At 34.7% G+C, this 26,479-nt stretch overlaps 2 protein-coding genes across 4 annotated transcripts in view; one reads left to right on the top strand and one right to left on the bottom strand.

Annotated features, from left to right (window-relative positions):
- LOC140055766 (amine oxidase [flavin-containing]-like) overlaps positions 1-26,479 on the top strand; it is an 84,223-nt gene that overhangs the window by 258 nt on the left and 57,486 nt on the right. For both annotated transcript variants that reach the window (XM_072101167.1, XM_072101166.1), the window contains exon 2: positions 16,462-16,556. In XM_072101167.1, the coding sequence (XP_071957268.1) occupies positions 16,462-16,556 (95 nt within the window). The remainder of the gene's footprint in view (positions 1-16,461; positions 16,557-26,479) is intronic.
- LOC140055767 (uncharacterized) overlaps positions 1-26,479 on the bottom strand; it is a 52,953-nt gene that overhangs the window by 13,134 nt on the left and 13,340 nt on the right. The gene's annotated exons all lie outside the window — the stretch shown is intronic.

Genomic DNA, 26,479 nt, shown 5'->3' with positions numbered 1-26,479 from the left:
GCTCTGGGAAGTGAATTATAGCTTGCGCTAATAGTGCCACACACACCACACCACCGCCGAGAGTCGGAGTGTTATAGGGATTTACTGTAGCCTAGATAGTCGTTGCGCGAGCGAGAGAGCGATGGATGAAACTTGGCCTATGCCATACATGAATGAATTAATAATTAAAATAATACTACGCCACGCGTTAAAATAATCATAATGATATTAATAAGTATCAGTATCTATCTAAGAATCGTAATGCTGTTTTTAGCGTTGCGACCCTGACTTCCCGAACAGTTTTTTCACATCCACGCGGTTGTTGCCGTCAACAAATCAACTTGTGATTGCATGTTGTTATGTACCGTACAGTATAATGCAGGCCCGTAGCCAGGGGGGTTTTTATGGTTCGGGCGAACCCCCCTTTACAGCGACACCCCCCCCCCCCCCTTAACCGACTGCGAACCCCTATCCCCGACATCCACAATACCTCACCACACCCTCATCTCTGAAAATCCTCCAAATACGTGCCCCACAATACAAAAGGTTGTTTGTAAATTGAAAAATTTGTAAACTCGTTCGTGAATAACTCATTGGTTGCCGATTTTCACCTGAAAAATAATACGAATTTTTGGTCCCAGGATGTAACATGATATTGACGCGAGCTTGGGCACGAACTAATCGTACAAAGAACACCGCTAGACAACCGCGTACCTATTAATTGTTTCGATCACTGGCAGTCAGCATGCATAAAGTATATAGCCTTCCGACGTACATCAAAAAATGGAACGCTGCGGTTACCTACAATATTTATGTGTGGCTATGAAGTATAGTGTATCATCATCATAGAGGATTATAGTGAATTTAATATATTACACTATAATATCTATGGTATCATGTACTGTAGTTTACATTAGGCCTATGGCATTCGATTATTTTTTTCTAGACCACCAGCCGATACGTAGGCCTACTCAACTGTATCAATACCACCTATTTACATTGATATATTTAGTTTCCTCAACAAATTGCTGTAAATAAATATAGATAGAGCTATCAGGGGCGGTCGCAGGACTATTTTAAGAGGGTTGCCCAAAGACTCCAGGGCTGTAGACACTGAGTATTTGAGCAAGCAAATTGTTAAATGACACCCCTAGATGGCCGCAAATAGTACTCTCGCACGTAAATTTATGATAAATTTTTTTTCGTTCAATGCAAACGTCGCGGGGAAGTCTCCGATTAAGGTACTTTTGGTACGGTAATACATTCTAATAACTGTACTCAATTAATGTAAATTAATTATCAATTAATAATTTTAAAAAGTTGTACAAAAAATATGAAGCAGTTGCTATAAATATATTGAGCAAAAGGTTAAATTGTATAATTTGGAATTTTAATTCATTTAAAAATGCTAAATAAAGTCAGATGTTAAAACCACATTTTCCAAAAATTCATTTTCATTTATCCACTATAAACTTTACAAAAGTATTGTTTTAAACCACACTCCAAATAAAACAAAGAAAATAATGGGGTAGGAAATTTGCAGAAAGAAGCAAACTTTGCTCTGTCACCGGTATAACACGGTTCAAATTTTGGAACGTCTATAAATTACTACGGAAACTCGGCCTATTTACGACGAACGTACGGAAATGAAGATAAATAGGGTACTACACGCATCGGAAATACAACACTATACGCACAATTATGATTTGGCCTAAAAATTGGCCTTAGATTATGGAAAACCCCCGGCAAAACGCAATAATTATGGACAAATCGATTATTAGCCTTGGCAATATGCCTAATATTTAAAAGGAATGAATATAGGCTATATTTCGTTTGTCGATGAATTTTTTAAATCATGTGTGAATGATTGATCCATTAGAGGTAATCTGTGATGGTTCTAGTAACACTGCTATGCGTGCGTAATTTGTGAATAATAGTATGCTACATACACGAGCCTAGATAGGGAGGATCTGTACTGTCGTTCATTGCGAGAGGAGGGGGAAGTCCGGTAATGTGTCATGAAAAATGTAACAAGCCAGAGATGAAATAAAATTACTAACATTTAGCTGATTGTCGTTGTTTTAGTCGTCGTCAGAAGTTTATCGACCGACATCTATTTCTCATGTGTAGTAGAGCGTTTCTTTGATTGAATAATTTTTTTTGTATTATAACACAAGTTCATTTTGGATTTTCAGTAAATTACCAATTGTTTACCAAAGTCAAACTGTAACTAATCCCTCACTATTCAATCAAAATGTTGTTATACTACTGTATTGTTGAAAAATGGATTGCGTGATATGAAAATAGATTGATAGTAAAGTGTAATAAAGACATGTTCTTGTCTGGTTATTAGGTATGCATGCTCTGATAAAGCAGTGGATTATTTTTGTAGCGTTCCATTTAAAATAGATTTTATTACAAAGAAATATTTTGGTTGTGAAGGTCGTTTTAACAATTAGGCTAATATCAAAACATTCAACAATGATAAAAGGCCCTGCAACTCTGTAACTACTTTATGACTAAGCCTATCAAGTTCCGTGTCCGGATGGTATACGATGAAATGGAACTCAATTTCAATTTAGTGGCAGAAACAACATTTAGTATGAAATTAAGGCTGTTGCCCGGGCCACAAGGGAAACACAGTGACAGTGGGACAGTGACCCAAATACTTAGTGTCCGAACCCCCCCTTGACAGATCCTGGCTACGGCCCTGTAATGCGTTATGAAAAATCATAAACTAGTCATGTAATTATATAATTCATAATGATATGAAGTTTATATATGAATGAAGCAACCACTTTTTAATTACAAAATAAATAGGCCCCACTGGTCACGTCTAACTGGTAGCCCTAGCCTAGATTAGTGAATCCCGTATTATAGGCATCTAGGCTAGTAGCTATGAAATGATCCATCGCTGTTGAAGTATAGAGTCGCCGATTACCTCGATCTGGGCATGCGCAATAGCGTGTCGGATTCCTTAACGCTGGGCAGTTGAGTTCCGGTGCCGGAATCCTAACCACGGCGAACATACGGCCTAGGCCTATAGACTATAGAAAGTGGAGCTCCACCCACCGGCGCACATGGGCCAGAATCAATTCAAAGTGTGCCAAAAGTCCAAAATGGTAAATGTGACAATCCAAACTTTTTAATATTGAATTAGGAGAAGACATCTTAAATTATACAAATCCACTAATAATTTTATATTTTTTAAATTTTAATAGTGTCTTGTAACCATGGAAACTTGAATAAACCATGACATAATTTCACTTAAAAAATGAGCAAAAACAACAGTTTTGATAAATTCGCTGTTATTTTTTCTAGAAAAAAGCAACGGATTTGATACTGCATGAAATTGTTGTCTGTTATTAATCATATTAGGCAGTAAATTTAAAATTTCCATTATTGCTTTATTTTGGGGTTAAAAGGCACCAAATATAGCCCAAAAATACCAAAAAATCGTATATTTTAAGTAAAACTACTAAAATAGTTTGGATTCGCGTCGATTCATGCGCTAATTTTGACATTAATATTTCGAGCAAAGCTTGAGCTTTACGTTAATACCAAATTTGGCTGCGACAATTTGCGACATTGCATATAGGAAGCGATTTAAATGTCCGTATACGTGCCGTTTTAAAATAAATGCATTCATTGACACATTAATGTACCGCAATCGCGCAAACTTGACGAAGAGAAAACCTTTCCATGACGCGTCTGTATTGGAAAAGGGAATGTTACCAGTGTGAGAATAAGTATTCATAAGTGTAGGTACACGTAACATGGACTCCATATCAAAATACAACTTTTGAAGCTGTTTATTCGGCTGGTTTAATTACCTACATTGAACTAGTCTGCGATGTATGTTAAGTTAAGTTATGTTAAGTGAAGAAGCCTACAGCTATAGGACTCTTGCCACTACACAAATGGAGTAGGTGCTTCGAAATGCTAATTCATATTGGGTACAGAATAAAAAAGTTGTGTATTTTGTCTGATAGTGAAAAAGCTATTGTTGCCGATATGGAGAAAAAAAAACCGATCGATTTAAAGAAGAAATATGACTGAAAGTAAATGAACCTAAATAGGGTTCAGGAAAACGATGGTAACACAGCTTGCATATCTTTCCAGGAAAAGGAGACTTTCGCTGAAATTTGCGGGTTGGATGTAAACCTAGTACACAGGATCCATATGATTTTAGTAGCAATATCATACAAATCGTGTTTAGACCCTTTACAATTTTGGGGGTATTGCTAAACTGCGCAAACTGCGCAAACACTGCGCAAACACTGCGCAAACACCAAAAAAAGCTGCGCAAACCTCCTTCAAAACAATTATTATTGATTAGAACACAACTAGAACTATATACCTGTAGGGAGACAATTTATGAGAAAAAAAATTTGAAATTCCTTTAAGTTTGCCTTTTTTTGGGTGAAAAACTTCAATTTTTGGGACAATTACTGATTTAACAGCGCAAAGAACAAAGAAAGCTGTGCAAACCTCCTTCAAAACAATTAATATTGATAGAACACAACTAGAACTATATAGGGAGACAATTTATGAGAAAAAAAATTTGAAATTCCTTTAAGTTTGCTCTTTTTTGGGTGAAAAACTTCAATTTTTGGGAAAATTACTGATTTCACAGCGCAAACAACAAAAAAAGCTGCGCAAACCTCCTTTAAATCAATTAATATTGATTAGATAACAAACTAGAACTATATAGGGAGACAATTTATGGGAAAACAAATTTGAAATTCCTTTAAGTTTGCCTTTTTTTGGGTGAAAAACTTCAATTTTTGGGGAAATTACTGATTTCACAGCGCAAACCCCCCAAAAAAGCTGCGCAAACCTCCTTTAAATCAATTAATATTGAACAACTAGAACTACAGTATATAGGGAGACAATTTATGGGAAAACAAATTTGAAATTCCTTTAAGTTTGCTTTTTTTTGGGTGAAAAACTTCAATTTTTGGAGAAATTACTGATTTCACAGCGCAAACCCCCCAAAAAAGCTGCGCAAACCTCTTTTAAATCTATTAATATTGATTAGATAACAACTAGAACTATATAAGGAAACAATTTATGGGAAAACAAATTTGAAATTCCTTTAAGTTTGCCTTTTTTTGGGTGAAAAACTTCAATTTTTGGGACAATTACTGATTTAACAGCGCAAAGAACAAAAAAAGCTGTGCAAACCTCCTTCAAAACAATTAATATTGATAGAACACAACTAGAACAATTGAGGGAGACAATTTATGGGGAAAAAATTTGAAATTCTTTTAAGTTTGCCTTTTTTTTTGGTTAAAAACTATTAATGTCCATTGCTATTATTCTAGGAAATGTGCCACCAATTACGAACGGAAAATTACTTACATTGATGACACAATAAATGGAAAATATGTAGCTGTTCACGAGTACAGAGGAGTGTTAAACGTAACTGCACCACATAGGAACTCTAAATACAATCAATCATATGTAAGGACAGACCCTGAAATTCTTAATAAAGTAAGGAATCAATGCCACGCAAACCTTGAAATCTGTGAAATCTGTAATTTAAATTTTTTAATTTAAAAAAAAAAGACAAACTTACAGCAATTTCAATCTTTTTTCCTCATAAATTGTCTCCCTATATAGTTCTAGTTGTTATCTAATCAATATTAATTGATTTGAAGGAGGTTTGCGCAGCTTTTTGGGGGGTATGCGCAAACCTTTAAATCTGTGAAATCTGTAATTTTTCAAAAAAAATTGAAGTGTTTAACCCAAAAAAAAAAAGAAACTTACAGCAATTTCAAATTTTTTTCCTCATAAATTGTCTCCCTATATAGGTCTAGTTGTGTTTTAATCAATATTAATTGTTTTGAAGGAGGTTTGCGCATCTTTTTTCGTTGTTTGCGCTGTGAAATCAGTAATTTTCCCAAAAATTGAAGTTTTTCACCCAAAAAAAGGCAAACTTAAAGGAATTTCAAATTCTTTTTCCCATAAATTGTCTCCCTATATAGTTCTAGTTGTTATCTAATCAATATTAATTGATTTAAAGGAGGTTTGCGCAGCTTTTTTTGTTGTTTGCGCTGTGAAATCAGTAATTTTCCCAAAAATTGAAGTTTTTCACCCAAAAAAAGGCAAACTTAAAGGAATTTCAAATTAGTTTTTCCATAAATTGCCTCCTTATATAGTTCTAATTGTTATCTAATCACTATTAATTGATTTAAAGGAGGTTTGCGCAGCTTTTTTGGGGGGTTTGCGCTATGAAATCAGTAATTTCCCCAAAAATTGAAGTTTTTCACCCAAAAAAAGGCAAACTTAAAGGAATTTCAAATTTGTTTTCCCATAAATTGCCTCCTTATATAGTTCTAGTTGTTATCTAATCACTATTAATTGATTTAAAGGAGGTTTGCGCAGCTTTTTTGGGGGGTTTGCGCTGTGAAATCAGTAATTTCCCCAAAAATTGAAGTTTTTCACCCAAAAAAAGGCAAACTTAAAGGAATTTTAAATTTTTTCCCCATAAATTGTCTCCCTATATAGGTCTAGTTGTGTTTTAATCAATATTAATTGATTTAAAGGAGGTTTGCGCAGCTTTTTTTGTTGTTTGCGCTGTGAAATCAGTAATTTTCCCAAAAATTGAAGTTTTTAACCCAAAAAAAGGCAAACTTAAAGGAATTTCAAATTTTTTTTCTCATAAATTGTCTCCCTATATAGTTCTAGTTGTGTTCTAATCAATAATAATTGTTTTGAAGGAGGTTTGCGCAGCTTTTTTTTGTTGTTTGCGCAGTGTTTGCGCAGTGTTTGCGCAGTTTAGCAATACCCCAATTTTGGGACTACTGCCGAGAAACAGCAGAGTTATATTTTATATTTACAACTCTATCCATGGTATAAAATGCCAGTGAGTGTACATGTTCTTCTAGTTGATGGTTCATCAATCATTTTGAGTCCTGTATTACCGATAGGTATGATGAGAGAAGAGGCTCAAGAAGCAAGGAACAAAGACAATAAAGTCTATAGACGAAAACATGCAAGGAAAACGTGTCGACAACATAAGTAATGTATTTCAGTCATTTAAACCCTAACTTGTAACATGCAATAAAAACCTATTTTCAATATTAATATTATTCACACAATCAGAAAACAGTATTTGTAATGACATAATACTGTACATTAAAAAGATGTTTTCATTGAACTTTAAGTGGACCTTAAAAAATTTAAGTACGTTTCAATCATGGATGCAAATTAATCACACATGATATTGCAATGAGAATTAAAGCCATCGTATCAAAGTTAGTATTTTATGACGTCTAATATATTAAGAAAATGTTCCAGTTGGATTTATTGGGTGTAGCAAGGAAGAGGGAAATGTTCATTCCACGCTTCTCTGGGTAATAGAAACCCTTACACTTCCAATAGTGAATGTAATATTAATCGACTTAAGAATTACAAGGACATTCGTCTCAACCTATCAGAAAACACCATTTGTATTACGTCATACCTATTTAAAAATACTTCCATTAAATTCTACGGGTCTGAAAACCCCTTAGATCCTTTAAAAATTAACGTAATCAGTATTTATTCATGCGTATAGACTTTTGGCACACTTTGAACCAATTCTGGCCCACTGTGCGGCGTGATGTTGGTTACTTATTCCTTATTCGATATTCAATTTTTTGTGTGAAGTTGGATCCTTATTCGACATTCACATTCACATGTATGGGGCGCAATATGTGTAATATATTAATTAAATGATTTTATACTTACGGCTTAGACTAACTAGGGCTATGATTTATAGGGCTATAACTTCGTTATAAACGGCATGGACCGGGATGACGATACATGGGTTGGGGCGAGTAGGGTCCAGTCATTTCATAAAAATACAACTTGTCCCGGTCAATGCCGTCTAACTGTAATTTTACGCCATTTTAAAACGTTACTACAATTTAACGTTTTTTAAAATAAGAAATGCAATATAACAGGATGATATATAGGGCTATAATTACGTTATAAACGGCATGGACCGGGATGACGATACGTGAGTTGAGGCGAGTAGGGTCTAGTCATTTCAGAAAAATACCACTTGTCCCGGTCCATGCCGTCTAGCTGTCATTTTACGCCATTTTAAAACGTTACTACAATTTAAGGTTTTTTTAAAAAAAAAAATGCAATATAACCGAATGATTTATAGGGCTATAATTACATTATAAACGGCATGGACCGGGATGACGATACATGGGTTGGGGCTAGTATGGTTCAATCGTTTCAGAAAAATACCACTTGCCCCGGTCCATGCCGTCTAGCTGTCATTTTACGCCATTTTAAAACGTTACTATAATTTACCGTTTTTTAAAATAAAAAATGCAATATAAACGCATGATATAATAGGGCTATAATTACGTTATAAACGGCATGGACCGGGATGACGATACATGGGTTGGGGCGAGTGGAAAAAAAAACACGCGTCCAGGCCAGGGTTCAGGCCGGGGTCCAGGGCAAGCCCTGAAATGAAAGGTCGCATTCAACTAAACTACTGTATTAATATTATACCAATATATTATGAAAGAAATCAGTAATTTTACACCACATGGTAATTTAGGTAATTTTACTCAGATCTGGTCAATTGCCTATAAATACGTATGAATTTGATAGGAGACTAAAAAAATAAGATTAAAAAGTAGGTTAGGCCTATTTTATTCTATTTTTTTGCTGCGGTCTGCTTGCGTGGTAATGAATAGGTAGTCCCACGTAAACATCTTAGATAGGGCCCTAACGATAATAATATAAGGTAAACAAATTATTCTGTTAAAAATGCAAATACAATCACAAATCAGATGCAAAATATAATTTATAGTAGCGTAACTGATATACAAACATCATTTTAACTTTTGTATTAAATAAAGCAAAAAATGTAATGGTTCATTTAATTAAATTTAATTATTAATGTATACATTATTTGATCTCTACATAAGGCAAGGCTATGTTAGATAGTTAGAATAAATATTTAATTCAATATTCCCTTGAAAAATAATTTAGACAGTCCATTGTACATACAGTATACAGCTTTTTCAGCATATTAGTAAATTAGGCCTATACAATCATTTAGCCATTCATGGCCAATAGTATTTATTAGATAACATTAAATGTGTTATCTGCCTTTTGTAATACAGTATCCGTATTAAAAGCCTAATTTAAATTATTTACTAATAATTTAATGTGACATTGTAACAATGTGGTTTTATTGTAGGGCATATCAGAGAATAATGTGCAGACTACCCTATATAGTATACGATATCATAGTCTTTAGTATAGCCATGCCCCCAAAGATATTTAGTGACGCTCTTAGACCGGATGCCCAGAAAGTTTATTTATGTGAAAAGCCACAAAAGGTTTGATGGGCTGATTATGTAGATATATAGCTAAGATTCAATAATCAATATTGCTGCAAGGTCATATCCTGTAAATTTTCCCTGGAGACACCAAATAGGAGGGGTAAATAATGGATTTATTCATGTGAAAGTCCACGTTGTTGGACATCGTCCCCATATTTGTATACAATGTTGAAACAATGACAGCAACTTTATCCTGCAAGTTGGCCGAGACAGTAGCCCAAAGTGACCACTCATAAATAGGGTTATTCATGTCAAGGGCCACATAACTAATTCCTTTTGCATTGTAACTGTCACACATTGGGGTGCACAAAATACTATTGACAGCAACGTTATCCTGTGAGTTGCCCCAGACAGTAGCCCAAAAATGCCCGTTGGGCCATACACAATTTAATCATGCAAAGAGCCACACGGCTAATTTATTTTGCATTGTAACTGTTAGTGTTACACATTGGGATGCACAAAAATACCATTGACAGCAACTTTATCCTGTAAGTTGCCCCAGACTGTAGCCCAAAAATGCCCATTGGGCCATACACAATTTAATCATGCAAAGAACCACACGGCTAATTTATTTTGCATTGTAACTGCTACACATTGGGATGCACAAAAATAACATTTGACAGCAACTTTATCTTGTAAGTTACTCCAGACAGTAGCCCAAAAATGCCCATTGGGCCATACACAATTTAATCATGTAAAGAACCACACGGCTAATTTATTTTGCATTGTAACTGTTACACATTGGGATGCACAAAAATACCATTGACATGACAGCAACTTTTTCTTGTAAGTTGCTCCAGACAGTAGCCCAAAAATGCTGTTGAAGTATAATGTACTGTATGGCGTTACAATGCTCCACATTATTATTATTATGTGCAATGTATTGTAAATAAACATTTGAACAGACGAAGAAATAAAAGTGGGTGAAACTTATAACACAAGAAAACAAAAAACATAGGATCTTCACCGAGACTCTGAACTTGTTTAATATATAATATATTGATATAAAATGTATGGTTACCTTTCTATTTTATCATCGAGATACCTACTGTACGTGTAGGCCTACACCAAAATATGGTCTCTGCTACTAGGCCTATAATTTTCACATTTTCTGTAAATTGATTCTTTGGCCGGAATCATTTGGTTTCTCATTATTGATCGATAGATTCCATTTCGCTTGAAAACGAATTGTTTTGTTAAATCATTTTCCTTCTTTTTGGTCTGTTATGGTATTTAGTTTGTTTGTTTCGGAATAAGCGAAAGCTGATTATTTTGGTCTTGTTTAACATTTTCAACAATATTGGTTGGTTGGTCGGTAAACACTAAATGTCGGTAAACACTAAATGTCGGTACACACTAACTCAAATTTATATTTATTCATCTTTGGGATATACGAACATACTCACGACAGCAACTTTATCTTGTAAGTTGCTCTAGACAGTAGCCCAAAAATGCCCGTTGGGCCCTACAAGATTCAAAATCATGCGAAAAACCACATGACATAATTCTTTTTTACATTGTAACTATTACCCTTTGGGAGTATACTGAAATTCCATTGACCGCAACTTTTTCATGATAGTATCTCCAAAATTTCCGATTCGCCCCCTACATGATTTAAAAACTTGAAGAGTCACACGGCTAGCTCCCTTTTGCATTTTTGCAACTATATACGAAAATACCATTGACAGCAATGCCACAAACTTCCGATTCCGGTCTCCTACAAGATTGAATAAATCGAAGACATCGGCTAATTCGTTTTTCATTACACATTGAGCTATACGAAATTATTATAATTACAGTAACTAGATGGCACGCTCGCTTCGCTCGCGTACCATCTAGGTCGTGCCCACAGATGGTTCTCGAATACACAGTATTTCCAGCGAGAAAAAAATGGAGATTTCAAATGTACGTACCGCAGGACTATAATACATTGTCGTTTACAGAAACGAATAAATATACACAATGATTTATGTAGTCAACCAAAATTAGCACCCTGGGAATTACTTCCGAGAGAGAAACAAAATGAGTCAAATTTTTTTATTTGGACTCATTTAAACAAACCCAATTTGTGTTTTGTATGTAACATTAAGGGTTGAGGGATGGGGGAAGAAGATAGGTACAAAGAGGAAACATTTTAAAATATATTCTTATCCACTCAGTAACGAAATATTGTTTTTAATGTTTTATAGGCCTATAAATAATATACCACTAAATACAGTAAAACATTTACGATTTAATACGGTACTTTGTTAAAACTCTCACTGTCATAGTCGATTGAAATAGTAAAGTACATGTAACGATACACCACTACGACGTTTATATATTTTTAAATTATTAATTAATACAAACGTTGAGAAGCAACTGTCAGTAATAACGTTTATTTATTTGTATATTATATGTTTATAATCTAACAGTAGGGCCTACCCACACTCACAGTAATAAAGTTTATTTGTATATATTTTTATATTACATCTAACAGTACCAACACTCACAGTAAGAAATTTGCGATTAAAATTGGGATCAAAAGTGGTTAATACCTTAACAGTATTGTACAGCATTGCAATACTATTTATGTTTATTCTCCAAGGGGGCCCATAAATCTAAATCTATACCTCTATGGTTAAACCAAATAATGTGGAATGTTTATTTGTATATTATATGTTTATAATCTAACAGTAGGGCCTACCCACACTCACAGTAATAAAGTTTATTGGTTATCCGCAACGAAGTTGCAGGATAACCTCTTGTGATTGTACGAAATCATCATCATCATCAACTTTTTATTCTTCTTCTTTCTTTCTGTATGATTTTTGTGTAACGCTTTTCTCTGAAACTTGCAAACATAACATTTTGTTAACTATGTTAACATTTTGACATTTATGTAACGTCGTCAAGCGAAGCTTTTCATGATGTTTACAATTGCGCAAAGTGACGTACGCGCGATTTAACGATTTTCTCGTATTGAACATATGTCGAAAACCAAATAACATTTCAACTTGAAACTTTGCAAAAGTTTAATTTATATCATGCGCTAACTTTCTGTTGAAAAAAAATTGCGTGTTTTACACAAAGTTACGCGCGCACGCGCATTTAAAATTTCAAAATGCGCGAAACTAATTTATAATCAACTTTCTACGCGTTTCATGTCGTTTTAAGCATGTAAAAAATTCCCACGCGTGCGCACATTTTTACGTGTGCGGTGCGCACGTAGCATTGAAAACGTATTTTTTTCGCGTGATTTATGTTTTTCCAGCCTTTTCATGTAATTTTACCAAATTTTTAACAATTTCGACTTAAAGATACGTCATACGAGCACGTCGAATTGGACAATTTGCGCGCGTTTTTTATGAAAAGGTTAAAAAATTCGTTTAAAATATGCCTTTTTTTAAACAGTCGTAATTTCTAAACTAAACGGTCAACTTTTTGTGGATGGCATATTCTGGAAGTAGATGAGTTGTAGATATCGGATCAGGTATTAATATGGCTAACCGGACATTGTGACGTCATCGTATGGCCACGCGAATATAAAATTTAGGATTTTTGTATCTTTCGTCATAGCTCATCACATTGAATAGAGCGCATCTCCACTTATCCGTTTTCCATTTTCACCCCGATTTTGATATTGTCTAGGTCAATCAACTATCTTTCGCATGAGTGAAAAATATTTTAATTTTTATGACGTCATCATGCCTAAAAATTGAAATCACGTGTGGCATCAATTTCATCTTTACAGTAAATTTTAATCTGTTATAGCTCGTAAGAATAAAATGTGATAATCACGATTAAAACTTTTTCTGGAAGCTATTGGATTGTAGATACGAAATTATGTTAAAATGTTGCCAATCGGATGTTGTGACGTCATCATATGGCCAGTTAAATAAAAAAGGTCGTATTTTCATCTTTTGCGTCATAATTCATTACATTTAAAAGAGCGCGCATCAATATTTCACGTATTCAAATTTCTTCTACACGCTAATACGTTGTTGCTGAGATAATTTACTTTCGGAATTGCTACCTTCGCGTTTCATTTTAAAACCGTCAACATGTTAAAAATTGCAATAAATAGCGGGTCCCGTAATTTCACCTATTCTACACTGTATGTGATATGGATACAGATTAGACTGTGTATACTATATATGAATTTAAATAATAAAATTCAGCAATAACAACATATCATATTCTTCAGTTCAGGTCATAATGCCAACGTGAACACTTCCTTTTGTCCTCAACCTATCCCCTTAATGTTAATGTTGCACCACTTGCGCGGCGGATAACCAAACTCGTCAAAGTGACGAGTTACATGTCTAGTTTGTATATATTTTTATAGTACATCTAACAGTACCAACACTCACAGTAAGAAATTTGCGATTCAAATTGCGATCAAAAGTGGTTAATACCTTAACAGTATTGTACAGCATTGCAATACTATTTATGTTCATTCTCCAAGGGGGCCCATAAATCTAAATCTATACCTGTATGGTTAAACCAAATAATTTGGAATGTTCCATTCATCACAAATCAATACATTTGTAAAAACGTATATTAAATGTATCAAAATAGTATTTTTTAAAGAAAATCGGCCTGTCTTCAACATTATGATGGTGTACTCTAGCTGTTCAACCGGTTTTCAGCCATTAAAAACAATTATCGTAGGAGGAGATAGGAAAATGCGAAGCCTCCTCGCATTTTTGTGGCGGGTATTTTTCAAGACGGACATCCATTATACAGTGTATACCACGGTCGGAAAACACCCCTATTTGGGGCAAATCTTGGAACCTAAATTCGTTTTAACCGTCAATAACTTATTATCTAACTTAATTTAATTAGTAAACAGGGTTACATCAGGTGGTTAAAATCAGTACCGAAAGTACGAACCAACTTTATATACCATCGAGTAAAAATTATAGAAGTAAGGCGCGATTTACCGATAACAGTATTGTACAGCATTGCAATACTATTTATGTTTATTCTCCAAGGGGGCCCATAAATCTAAATCTATACCTCTATGGTTAAACCAAATAATGTGGAATGTTTATTTGTATATTATATGTTTATAATCTAACAGTAGGGCCTACCCACACTCACAGTAATAAAGTTTATTTGTATATATTTTTATATTACATCTAACAGTACCAACACTCACAGTAAGAAATTTGCGATTCAAATTGCGATCAAAAGTGGTTAATACCTTAACAGTATTGTACAGCATTGCAATACTATTTATGTTCATTCTCCAAGGGGGCCCATAAATCTAAATCTATACCTGTATGGTTAAACCAAATAATTTGGAATGTTCCATTCATCACAAATCAATACATTTGTAAAAACGTATATTAAATGTATCAAAATAGTATTTTTTAAAGAAAATCGGCCTGTCTTCAACATTATGATGGTGTACTCTAGCTGTTCAACCGGTTTTCAGCCATTAAAAACAATTATCGTAGGAGGAGATAGGAAAATGCGAAGCCTCCTCGCATTTTTGTGGCGGGTATTTTTCAAGACGGACATCCATTATACAGTGTATACCACGGTCGGAAAACACCCCTATTTGGGGCAAATCTTGGAACCTAAATTCGTTTTAACCGTCAATAACTTATTATCTAACTTAATTTAATTAGTAAACAGGGTTACATCAGGTGGTTAAAATCAGTACCGAAAGTACGAACCAACTTTATATACCATCGAGTAAAAATTATAGAAGTAAGGCGCGATTTACCGAATTTTGCCCTTACGTAAATTTATATATAGATAATAATTACATAATAGATATATGGTAATTATGTGAAAAACATACGGCATTAGATCTGACCCTACGGGATATCTTGTATTATAACTGTTAGAGATTAACCCTAAAAATGGCCGTCCTCTCCCAAGATAAATTATTTAAAAACATAGATGCCTAAATAATTTAATGTGTTTAATAACTAAATTATCATCGTCTTTCTTTGTCCCATCATCTTACATAGTCTATGATTGTAACATGGTGGGACCAAACCCTATTAGTCACACAGGCTATATTCACCCCTTATTCTCCCCGATGTCTACTTAACTTGGAACACTACATTCCTGAGGTGGGTCTTCCAAGGAAAGTCAATCAGGATGTGGTACCATTTAATTAGTCATCCTTCCTGTACCCTTAATATAAATATATGTTTTGTAGTTAAGGAAGTTAGTTCGGGTATTGATTCTTGAGACTATAACATCAGTCAGAATCACTACATTTTCACATTGTTTTATAATATTACTTTTGATTGAATAAATATTATATTTTGTACATTGAATAATTTTGTGCCATCATTACTGTCTTGGCCCTCGACACGACTACCGTTACAATGATATACTTCATAACTATCTGTATCAGAACCAAAATTCGAAGACTAAGGCCACATTGTTCGCATTTGCTTCATAAGTTATAAGCATCACATCAAATATTTCAAAATAATTTAGGACTATAACATTGTTGTAGGCCTAATCGTTAGCATACCGTTTCGTGTATTGTCAGTGCCATAATTTAATTTAATGTTCTTGCTAGTGCTCGAGTGAACGTACAAAAGAACAAACATCGAAACAATGCATTAAATTTCCTGAAATGTATTTATATAATTAGCTTACTAAATAATTTATCAAATCAGTTTTTACTGGGTAAAATACTGTTCAATATTCTATAATCTATACTCAATTTAACTTCGCGGGACTGAAAATTGGCTAGCAAATAATGGAATGTTCCAGATATGCAATAAACCAATCAGATCACATATGAGTGACGAATTGCATATTCGCCGTATTGAGGCGCATAAACAGTATGCATGATGCACGTTTTACTCATGATATTCGGCACTTCATGTGACGAATGATTATATATCATAATTAATATATTCACCAAATTATACTTAAAATAATTAATTAATGAAATAAGATACGCAGTTGATATTTGCATCAATTGTTCTTTAGAATACAGTAAATACTTTCGAAATATACAAAAAATGACGATTTGCCGGTTCGTGTGACGAGTGACGATATTATTACATTTCTATTATGGTATATACTGTAGGAGGAGATATATCATTTACAGTACCATAGTAAATCTAGTGTACTGTATTTTATATTGTCTATTCTATAGGTTTATGTACAGCTAATCTTTTGGAAGAGAACGGATTTAATGTTGTAGTATTGGAAGCAACCAGATGTGTTGGTGGTCGAACTTACACAATACAAGTAAATGCAGATTTGTTATTATTATTGATTGATTTATTAACATAGAGAACATACATGATTACAGTGAGGAACATAATGATTGAATGCCTAGATAACTAATTTCTAGTCATAAACAATACATTTTTTTTTGTGGGACAATAAAGTTTTCCTTCTTGCTCCATGTTTTTCTGGCTGAAAATTGTAGTAAAACTTGTTATGAGACCTACTGTACTACTGTATTATACCAATATATTATGAAAGAAATCAGACATAATACATCGCATGATTTAATGTAAAACCGATTTTACTAGGCAAATTTATTGGCGCGAACCAAAAAGGCCAGCTTATACACATGCATATTTATGCTTCCATCTTCCAAATCCCTCTACGCATGTGTAAAACTATAAGGCTTTAGGGATCTTTGTTCATTGTTCATTGTGAGTATGTGGAGATATTGGGACGTGTTTCCTCTCACAGGTTTTGATGATTAAGGTGCAGTGCAGGTGAAAACCAACGACACCTTGCTTGACCATACAAAGGTTTATCGTCGGTCTTCACAAATTCGAATGCTCATTGTTTATGGATTTGAGACTAGAAAGCTCTTACCTATATGAGATATTAGGTTAAATCTTATAACCAATATCAAATCATTATTAAATTTTCAATGTTTTTACCACTATATTTGACAGTTACTTTTAATAATTGTTTCAAAAAATAACATTTGCATACAGCAATACTTTTCAGTTAATCGACGAAGATTTGTCATTTATGAAAATAAATAATAGCGACCCTCCCGTCACACCATATTTCACCTTAAAAGCGGTTCGATGAGAGCATTCGCCACATATACGGCCTTATAAGATCTATCTCAGATGTATGACCTGAACCATTCAATGCAGTAGATCCCATTCAGCCAAGCTTTAAATCAGTCATAGTCGACTGTGTCGTTTGAAGGCAAATAAATCAGGATCATAAAAAGTATGAAGGCCATTTGTGATGTTAGCTTAGTTTCAGGTTAACTGTACTGTATCTCAGAAATAAATTGAAAGAGAGAATTGAATCTGGAGAGGACGAGTTAACAATCAGGAACGATAGGATTGTTAAGCCCAGTTTTTGTCTCAACTAAAATGCAGAATTTGAATGCACCCAGACATGTTAGCACTGCGGAAGAAATTGCACCAGAATAATTGGGGAAGCACAAATGTATTTAATTTATGTATATTGGTACCAATTGTGATTCTTTAATAAAAGAGCCGAGTTTAATACAGTCAAGAATATTGAGCTGTAAACCAGCAGTTACTAGAAATATATCCTAAATGAAAGCCGAATAGGCTAAATATTTCTATTTCATGGCAAAAGCATTTTGATAAAGGTAGATATCAGAGGTGGCGCCAGGATCTTTTTGACGCGGGGGCTAAATTTGCCGACGAAGGGGCTATACGAGCGAAGCGAGCCTCGCTGGGCTGGGGGCCAGGAGGCAACGCGTTACAGCGTAATTTGAGGCCGTTTTAATCAGATTTAGGGTAGCCAACTTTTTCCATTTTCTTTTTTTCATTTATTTGGCATCTCAATACATAACATTAAAAATACATCAATAATATATATAATCACCTTAAATATTAAAATACATCAAAGAAGTAAATAAAAATGGCGGGATTAATGAAGTCTGACGATGCACGGGAAAACACATAAAGTCGTTTAAAGTAAAACAACTTAATTCCAATGTGGTCCCTAAAAAGACAGTAATTATAATTTTAACAAAACAAACATTATAAGACGGGGTTCATAAATATATAAGCATATAAGCAAAACATCTGATATAATGGCACAATAATAATTTATCTATGTTTAATTTTGTAATATTGTTTCAATTCAGTTTTAAATTTAGATGTGTTGGAAATTTGTTTAATATAGTCATGAAGGTTATTCCATTCTCTGATTGCATTAAAATAGAATGCATTGCATTCTATGCCTTGGACTTTAGGTACAACGAAATTGAGTTTACTACCACGAGTGAAGTGACCATGTAAGTTATTAACTCTACGAAAGTTTTCGTTTAGGTATGAGGCACTTCTGCCCATAAATATCTTATGAACTTGGCAAATTTGCAAGAACTTTACTCGATATTTTACATTTAACAATCCATAATCGTCTAATTGATCAGCACCTATATGTCTTCTGGGTTCAACTCCATTTATGAGTCTAACCATTTTGTTTTGAGCAATTTGTAGTTTTCTTTGGATAGCTTTACTGGTTCCACAGAACCAAGAAGATGCAGCATATACCATTTTGTATGGTATATAGATAAAATACTGTGCGAAAAACACATTGCACGAGATCCGATGCGATGACTGTGTAAATCCACTCTTTCAATTTTAAAAATGAAGTTCAATATGCCTATATCACAGAAAATATACACGAAGGTATTAAACTTCCCACGGGCCAAGAGGTACTGTATATCGTTATAATCGCAGAGGCGTAGGCAGGTTGCTGTCTGGTGGGGATGCGAAAATTGTAAATGCGTGAGACTAACACCCATGGGCTGATCTGTAAGAACATTTTGAAAAATAGAGCTGCTAGGTCCCCGGAAATTGCAATTATACATTGATATATGAAAAGAAATTACAAGTCTACCAGAGAACCAGCCCACCGAGGTTAAGATAGAGCTAAGAACATTTCAATTCAATTCAACTTTTATTTCAGACAATTGTCCATATGATATACGGTAATACATTACACAAAAAAAGATGAAGGAGAGAGGACCAAAACTTTTATCTACTGGTATATTATGCCTCTCTTCATTTGTACAGTAGTACATGTTTGAATCAATCAACAAATATTTATACAAATTAACATTCTGTTTTCGCTTTAAAAATGATTAGACCATAAATGAGAACAGTACATGTTATTGTTAATACAATATGATCTAAACAAAAAACATTCGGATTGATTTGGAGCAGTATGAAAATTTCCTACATAAAACATTACCTCTAATACATAGAGATCTATATTGGCGTTTTATATCTGCCTCATCTCTTAGATTCGAAGTTAAAATATGGCCTAAGTACGTAAAATTATCAACATACTCCAGCGCCTTATCACCCAATACTGTTTTAGGAGCCCCATAGATTCTACGAATAGTGGGACAAAACAGCATACAGTTAGACTTTTTATTATTATAAATAATATCGTGCTCAGATGCAAAACCCACACACGTGTTAACCAGTTTTTGAAGGCCTGAGGCAGAGGGAGCTAACACAACAAAATCATCAGCATACAGTAGCATAAATGATTAAAACATACATTGTTAAAATAACATCGATATCTACTTTAAGTTTTACCAAGAGACGTACTGAGAGTGTCAACTTATATATTGTATAATAGAGGAGACATTACACCCCCTTGCCTTTACATCATTTGTAACTGGGAAACTATCCGATAAACAGTTACCCCATCTGACTAGAAAACATTGTTGTTGATACCAGGACACAAGGAACCTAATCACAACAAGAGGCACATTTCTCTCAATAAGCCTTCTGAACAATGTCCAGTGGTTAACTCGATCAAAGGCTTTGCTTGAGTCGAGAAAACAGGCATATACCGGGCTACCATTGCAGTTATAAAAATCGATTATTTGTTTGAGAACAAAAATACATGTACAGTATCAGTTGAATGCTGGGATTTAAAGTCAAATTGATGGTCATTAGTACTGTGAATTATTACAAAAATTGATAAGAAGCATCTCAAAAACTTTTGATAATGTAGAAGCTAAGGCAATAGGCCTATAGTTATCTTTAGACGTGATGTCTCCATTCTTTAACTTTTAACAATATGCACAAGAATGACATTCACTAAGTCTTCCACGGCAAATCTGTGTGTAAGCATAGAATTATAACATATACTTAAGAGAACAAACAATCGTTTGTTAGCAAATTTAAGGTGTTTCGGCTACCAAACCATCAAGCCCATCGGCTTTTCCCTGAGAAAGCTTATTTTCACTATCAGATATATCATTTACTGTAATACAATTAACCATTACCATCAATACATTGATTTAGAGATTACTGACAAATTCTTTATGACCATCATTATTATATTAACACAGTTAAAAAGTGTTTCATAGTGATGAGCCCAGAGATTACAAATATTAGAATCTCCTCTAACATCATCAATAACATCAGAGTGTTTGGCGGAGCATTTATTAAGTCGTCTCACTTGATCCCAAAATTGATCATAATTATTATTATATTGCTAATGGAATTAGCCATAGAATTAGTCCTGAATTGCTGTTCGTTAGTCCTACAAACTTTCAAAGCTAATTTGAATCTTGATCGAGAAACCTGCATAGACTCATATAGGGGGCCGACTCTGGGTTGCCCATTGGACTTCCACATTAAAAAAGCTTCTCTAGCGATGTGATGTACATCAGCTACATGCTCATTCCAACCTAGAATAACATTGTAATTTTTACCCTTATCTTTGGCTAAGCAAGTACAGAAAAGTATTTCAGACACCCAGTGATATCATTATACAGACAAGTAATTGCATTTCTATGATTACAATTATCACAATTAAAATCGGTACACGATAGAAGTGAAGGACAAATTTTAATTCTACTCAACATGTTTTCTGTAAGAGAGTGGTAATAATCAATAAAAGATTGTTTTACATTAGACCAATTGACTGTCCTGTTGGAATTTAAATTATAGTGCCTCTTCTCCTGAACAGTAACACTTTCTCTATTAAGAATAATATCATAATTAAAAGTCAATGGAAAATGATCAGAAGTAATATAATCATATAAAATATTAATATCTCTAATACATTCATGAGCACTGTCTGACGATAGAATATGATCCAGCCAGCTCGTAAAACAATGCACATCACTGACACTTAAACAAGTAGAGTTGTTAGGTCCCCGGAAATTGGATTATAGTATCTCGAAAAAAAGAGAAACAAAATACGTCTCCAGGACCAGCTACCATTAGGGTTGAGCTGCTTAAAAAATTGTGAAAAATAGAACTGCTAGGTACCTAGAAATTGCACTTATAAGGCCCATATTGATAAATGAAACGAAATTACAGCCCCCCCCCCCCCCCCTCCCGCTGGCGCCAACACTGGCAGATATTATATATTTACATTTGGAAAATGGTCTATCAGGGTTTTTAGTTGAGAACAATGATGATTTCGAGGACCCGGTTTGGATTTACTTCGCTCTTGTAGGTTATGTACAGAAGCCTATCTATTTCAATGTCATGTCATGCCAATCAATGAATTCTAATACAAATCAAATTGTGTTGTAATATTATGTACTGTATATGAATGTGGCGGGGTGTTTATTCAATAAATACGGTACTATAGGCCTACTAATTACAACATTAGGAAGATTATTTTTCCTTCGCTCCATTATAATGTTTTGCAGGTAGTCATTAGTATTTATTGATTCAACTAACCTCTTTTCAGAGTTTATACTTTATGTCATTAATTCATGATAACACTCTATTAATCCGGGAGCCCATGAAGATTTGTTTAGCATTGCGAGTACAAAAGGTCTGAGGCATAGAATATGTCAAGTGGGGTTCTGGGACCATCAAACGGCCGTTCTTATTTTCCCGCCCCAGCTGTACCAACTAGGGAGGGGCGCTCAAAATACCCCAAAATTTGATTTAATTAGCATAATCGAGTACATAAATAAAACTAATGTTAAAATGTTTATTTTTAGGGTCTAATTTAAGATCCGTAATTCCTAAGTGTCAACTCCTGTACCTTGTCCACTTAAGAAAGCCATTTATTATAGCGCTAATTAACATTTTAATTAGCATAATCGAGTACATCAATATAACCTTCGGCAATACAATAAGTACGTTTAGCCAACCGAGAAAACGTAATTCTTAAGTGCCAAATCCTGTACCATGACCCCTTAAGAAAGGGTCAAAGGTCAATGTATGTCCCACCCGGACTTAATTAAAACATGTGAAACCAATGCTAAAATGTTTATTTTTAGAGTTTAATTGAAGATCTATCATTCTCAAGTATCAACTCCCCTGTACCTAATCTGCTTAAGAAAGTAATTAATTAGTGGTCATTAAAAGTAGCATGATCAAGTACATCGATGAAACCTTGGAAAGTACAATAAGTAAGTTTAACCAACTGAGAAAACGTAGTGCCAAATCCTGTACCATGACCCCTTTAAAAAGGGTCATAGGTCAATGTAGGTCCCACCTGAACTTTAATTAGCATAGTGAGTAGTACATAGGTTCCGGCCGGTTGCCATCTGGCCTTTTGCCAGCCGGCCTTTTGCCATCCGGCCTTTTGCCACCCGGCCTTTTGCCTCCTGATCTGAGAGTGTTATTTGCCCATAGCCTGCAATTAAATTAAAATAAACGCAAGATTAAAATGTGTAAATCATTTTAATTAATAAATTGCTTTTCTATGGTATAGACCCAGATGTTTAAAGTTTTCCGATAATTGTTAAAGTAGACCACCTTGTTTACCACTTAATTTGTATTTTATCCAAATAAATGTACACAATTTCATTACTGATTTTGTGAAGACAAAAGCCTATGATATACAGAATCTTCAATTGACTGTCACAAAACAATTCGTAAAAACAACTGTTTAATTAACATTGATCAGTAGCATATCCACTGCATGAGAATATAGGGCCTAATTATCTCTATATATCGTGATATTAGATTTTTTTTTAAATCCCACGATCTTGTATACCATCATTGGTCATGTAAAAGATGGATCTCAGATGGTTTAATGAATTGGCTCCCCCAGTCACAAATAATTGTACTGAGAGTGGGGAAAAGTATAGACCTATTATATATTTGCCCAGACGCTACGCGCCTTTGTAGCAAGCACGCCAGTATACAGCAAGCCGTGTGGCAACAGGCCAGTTGGAAACTAAGCGATGGCAACAGGCCTGGTGTCAAATGGCCGGGTGGCAGTTCCCATGTGTCAAAAGGCCTAAGGTGGCAATATGTCACATGCGGCCGGGTAGCAAAGGACTGGGTGGCTAATGGCCAAGTAGTAAAAGGCTGGGCGGCAAAGGGCCGGGTGGCAATGTGCCGGGTGGCAAAATGGCTAGACTGTGAGAACACAATGTAAAAATTAATTCTAAAATGTTTATATTTAGAGACAACTGACGATCCATCACATTTATGCCTACCCATTCCGCTTATTGAGAAAACCACTAATAATAATAATAAACATAATGTGTAAAATATTAATGGACGAAGACGGAATCCCAAAAAGGTGAAGATCTTGTGGCAGGATTGAATGGTGTTATTAGTAGCAAAAAGATACACCTTGTCCTTGCTGGTAAAAGAATTAATGTCCGTGATCATTTGAGTTTAAGAAGTAAAGGAAGGAAAAATAAATGGGAGTAATGCGAAAGTGGATGGGCGCCAGATATATAATTCGAAGCATTTTTGCAGAATATGAAATTACGGATGTTTGTTGGGTTGGCCAAGACAATATTACGATAGCTCGAATAAGGAAGGATGATTTAAGGAGAATAGGTTTTGAGAATACTAGAGGGGAGGAAGGAAGATAACTTAGATAGGATTCCAAGACACACTTTTTTCTTATTTTCTTAGAGAGTTTCCATCATGAGAGGCTGATTAATGATAACCCAATGAAATTTAATAGATTTAACTGATGGGATTTCATGGTTTTCAATAAAGGTTTAAGTATGGACACATCATTATTATAACTCCAAATAAGATGTTATGATTCGGTTGAGGGAGAATTTGTTAGGAGAAAAGTAGTGGGACAAGGAGATAACATTATTAAAGTATAATTAGTATTAAAGGTGTAAAAAGAGTTTGAATGTTTTCATACAGTGGTATGCATCCGCGTAACGAAAAATTAATTTTGAGGATCAAGCGCGTTGAACATCTCAGCGATGTGAAACGAGGCATCAGGTACTGATATTGCAGTCATCCTGATGTATCAGCGTGGTTAGATGTTGGAAGAAAAACCGTAGATACATCAGCAACACCAATATACGAGTTACTTTGACATCAGGGGTGGATTGCTATAAAACAATCTTAACTGATGGTCTTAACTCCCCGATTAAAGCCGGCTTTATCAGATAGACGGTCTTACTAAAGCCACCCCTGTTAGACCATTGCTATAAAACAGTCTTAGATAAGACCGCATAAAGCAACAAATTGAGGGCGTACTTTGCGCGTAGAATACCAAATAAGGTAATGTTCGTCACGCTTGTTCAATTCACAATCATAACAGTGCGTACATTTCTATTCTAGGCCTATATAAGAATAAAATCACCGTTATTATTTGATTTAACACTTAAAACTCGTTCAATAGAGAGAAATGGCGAACCGACGTCTAAAATCCGAGTAGGTATAAAATCATAACAAACCGTTGAGGGCGACACATTTCCTATGTTTACACGTGAATCATGGCGTCGTCTAACCAATGTTGTTGCTGTAACGCTCATAATTCTTGTTGTATTTGTGTATTTACACAATAAAACAATGAAATATGTATAAAAGTCATCCATCATTTACAATCATATTCCTAAAAATATCTCATATCTGTAGGTCTACATTAGACTATGCCTATATAGTATTATAGTAGAATGGTGTTATCTACTGGCGGTACCCCCCCCCCCCCCTGCAGGAAGCATCACTAGCCACATAACAAAATGGCAGTTGTCAAGCTGAAACTAATGCTAGGCCTACATCTACTAGAGATGCTCTATTTAGTTTTACAACCTAGCTAGGAGAGGCCAGCAGCACCTTAGCTAAAGTAGTAGTAGTAGTACAGTATGCAATAACGAATTTCCAATATTATTATTATTATAATAACCGATAATCCGTGCTAGACTCGAGGTACTACAGCATACAGGCCAACTATCTAGGGCCTAGAGCTGGGTACAGTATATAACAAAAACGCATCTTAATTCAATCCAAATTAAAATAAAATATGTTAAGATTTGCCCATATAACATCAAAATTGTTAAGGGTGTTGCAAAAAAAAAAGATACTGCTATTATGTTTGTTTTAAACGTTCTTTTCTACCTTCCTTTTTAACTCAACCCATCGGAATTTCCCATACAAAAACATGTGGCGAAATGGTTTGTTTACAATCTATACCCACTCGGTGAAATTTGAGTGACGTCATCGCGGTTCGCCATTTCTCTCTATTGGTTATCTTTGACGATAAATAATACGAAAAGCAACAAAAAGAGAAGTTTAAGACTGTTTTAAGACTCCTTCGAGTAGGCTTTAATTTTAAAGACCGTTTACAGGTTAGACCGCGGTATAGCAATAGTCTATAATATAAGACTACTTGCTACGTCACGAATTATAGCCGGCAAGCGCTAAGACCGGTTATAGACCGCTTATAGCAATCCGCCCCAGATGTGTGTGTGTGTCGCGCTACCATGATTTTACGGGTGTGACTATCCCAGTTCATTACTTCGTAAAGCGTGGTTTACTACTAGCGACGCAACACAAGGACATAACGCAACGCAAGTGAATTGACCAATCACAAGCGATGGCTTATTCGCTTGTGATTGCTAACTGTCTATAACTTCGCTTGTCATTGGTTTAAACGCTTGCGTTTACGTCTTTGCGTTACGTCCTAGTGGGAACCAAGCTTAAAGGAAAGGCCAGACCCAACAAGTTTTTGAAGAACTAACTAAAAATGTGTACAAAGTCAAAATAATCAGAAGATTCATAAAATATCGCTATCACTATAAATAAAAGATCCAAGAAGTAAAACACCAAGTTGACACTAAACAAACATAGATAGAAGATCTTTAAAAAATCTTACAGACCAAAATCATCATCAAACAATCCATTGGAAAAGCTGAAAACAATAAATAGCAGTTCCATTCCACTGTGTGAGGCAGAATCGAGCTGTTTTTGTTACACAAATCTGTGGAAATGCTGATGTTTGTGAACACC

This window comes from Antedon mediterranea, chromosome 7 (assembly GCF_964355755.1).
Source record: "Antedon mediterranea chromosome 7, ecAntMedi1.1, whole genome shotgun sequence".
Classification (NCBI taxonomy): domain Eukaryota; kingdom Metazoa; phylum Echinodermata; class Crinoidea; order Comatulida; family Antedonidae; genus Antedon; species Antedon mediterranea.
This window is presented reverse-complemented; position numbering and strand designations above follow the sequence as displayed.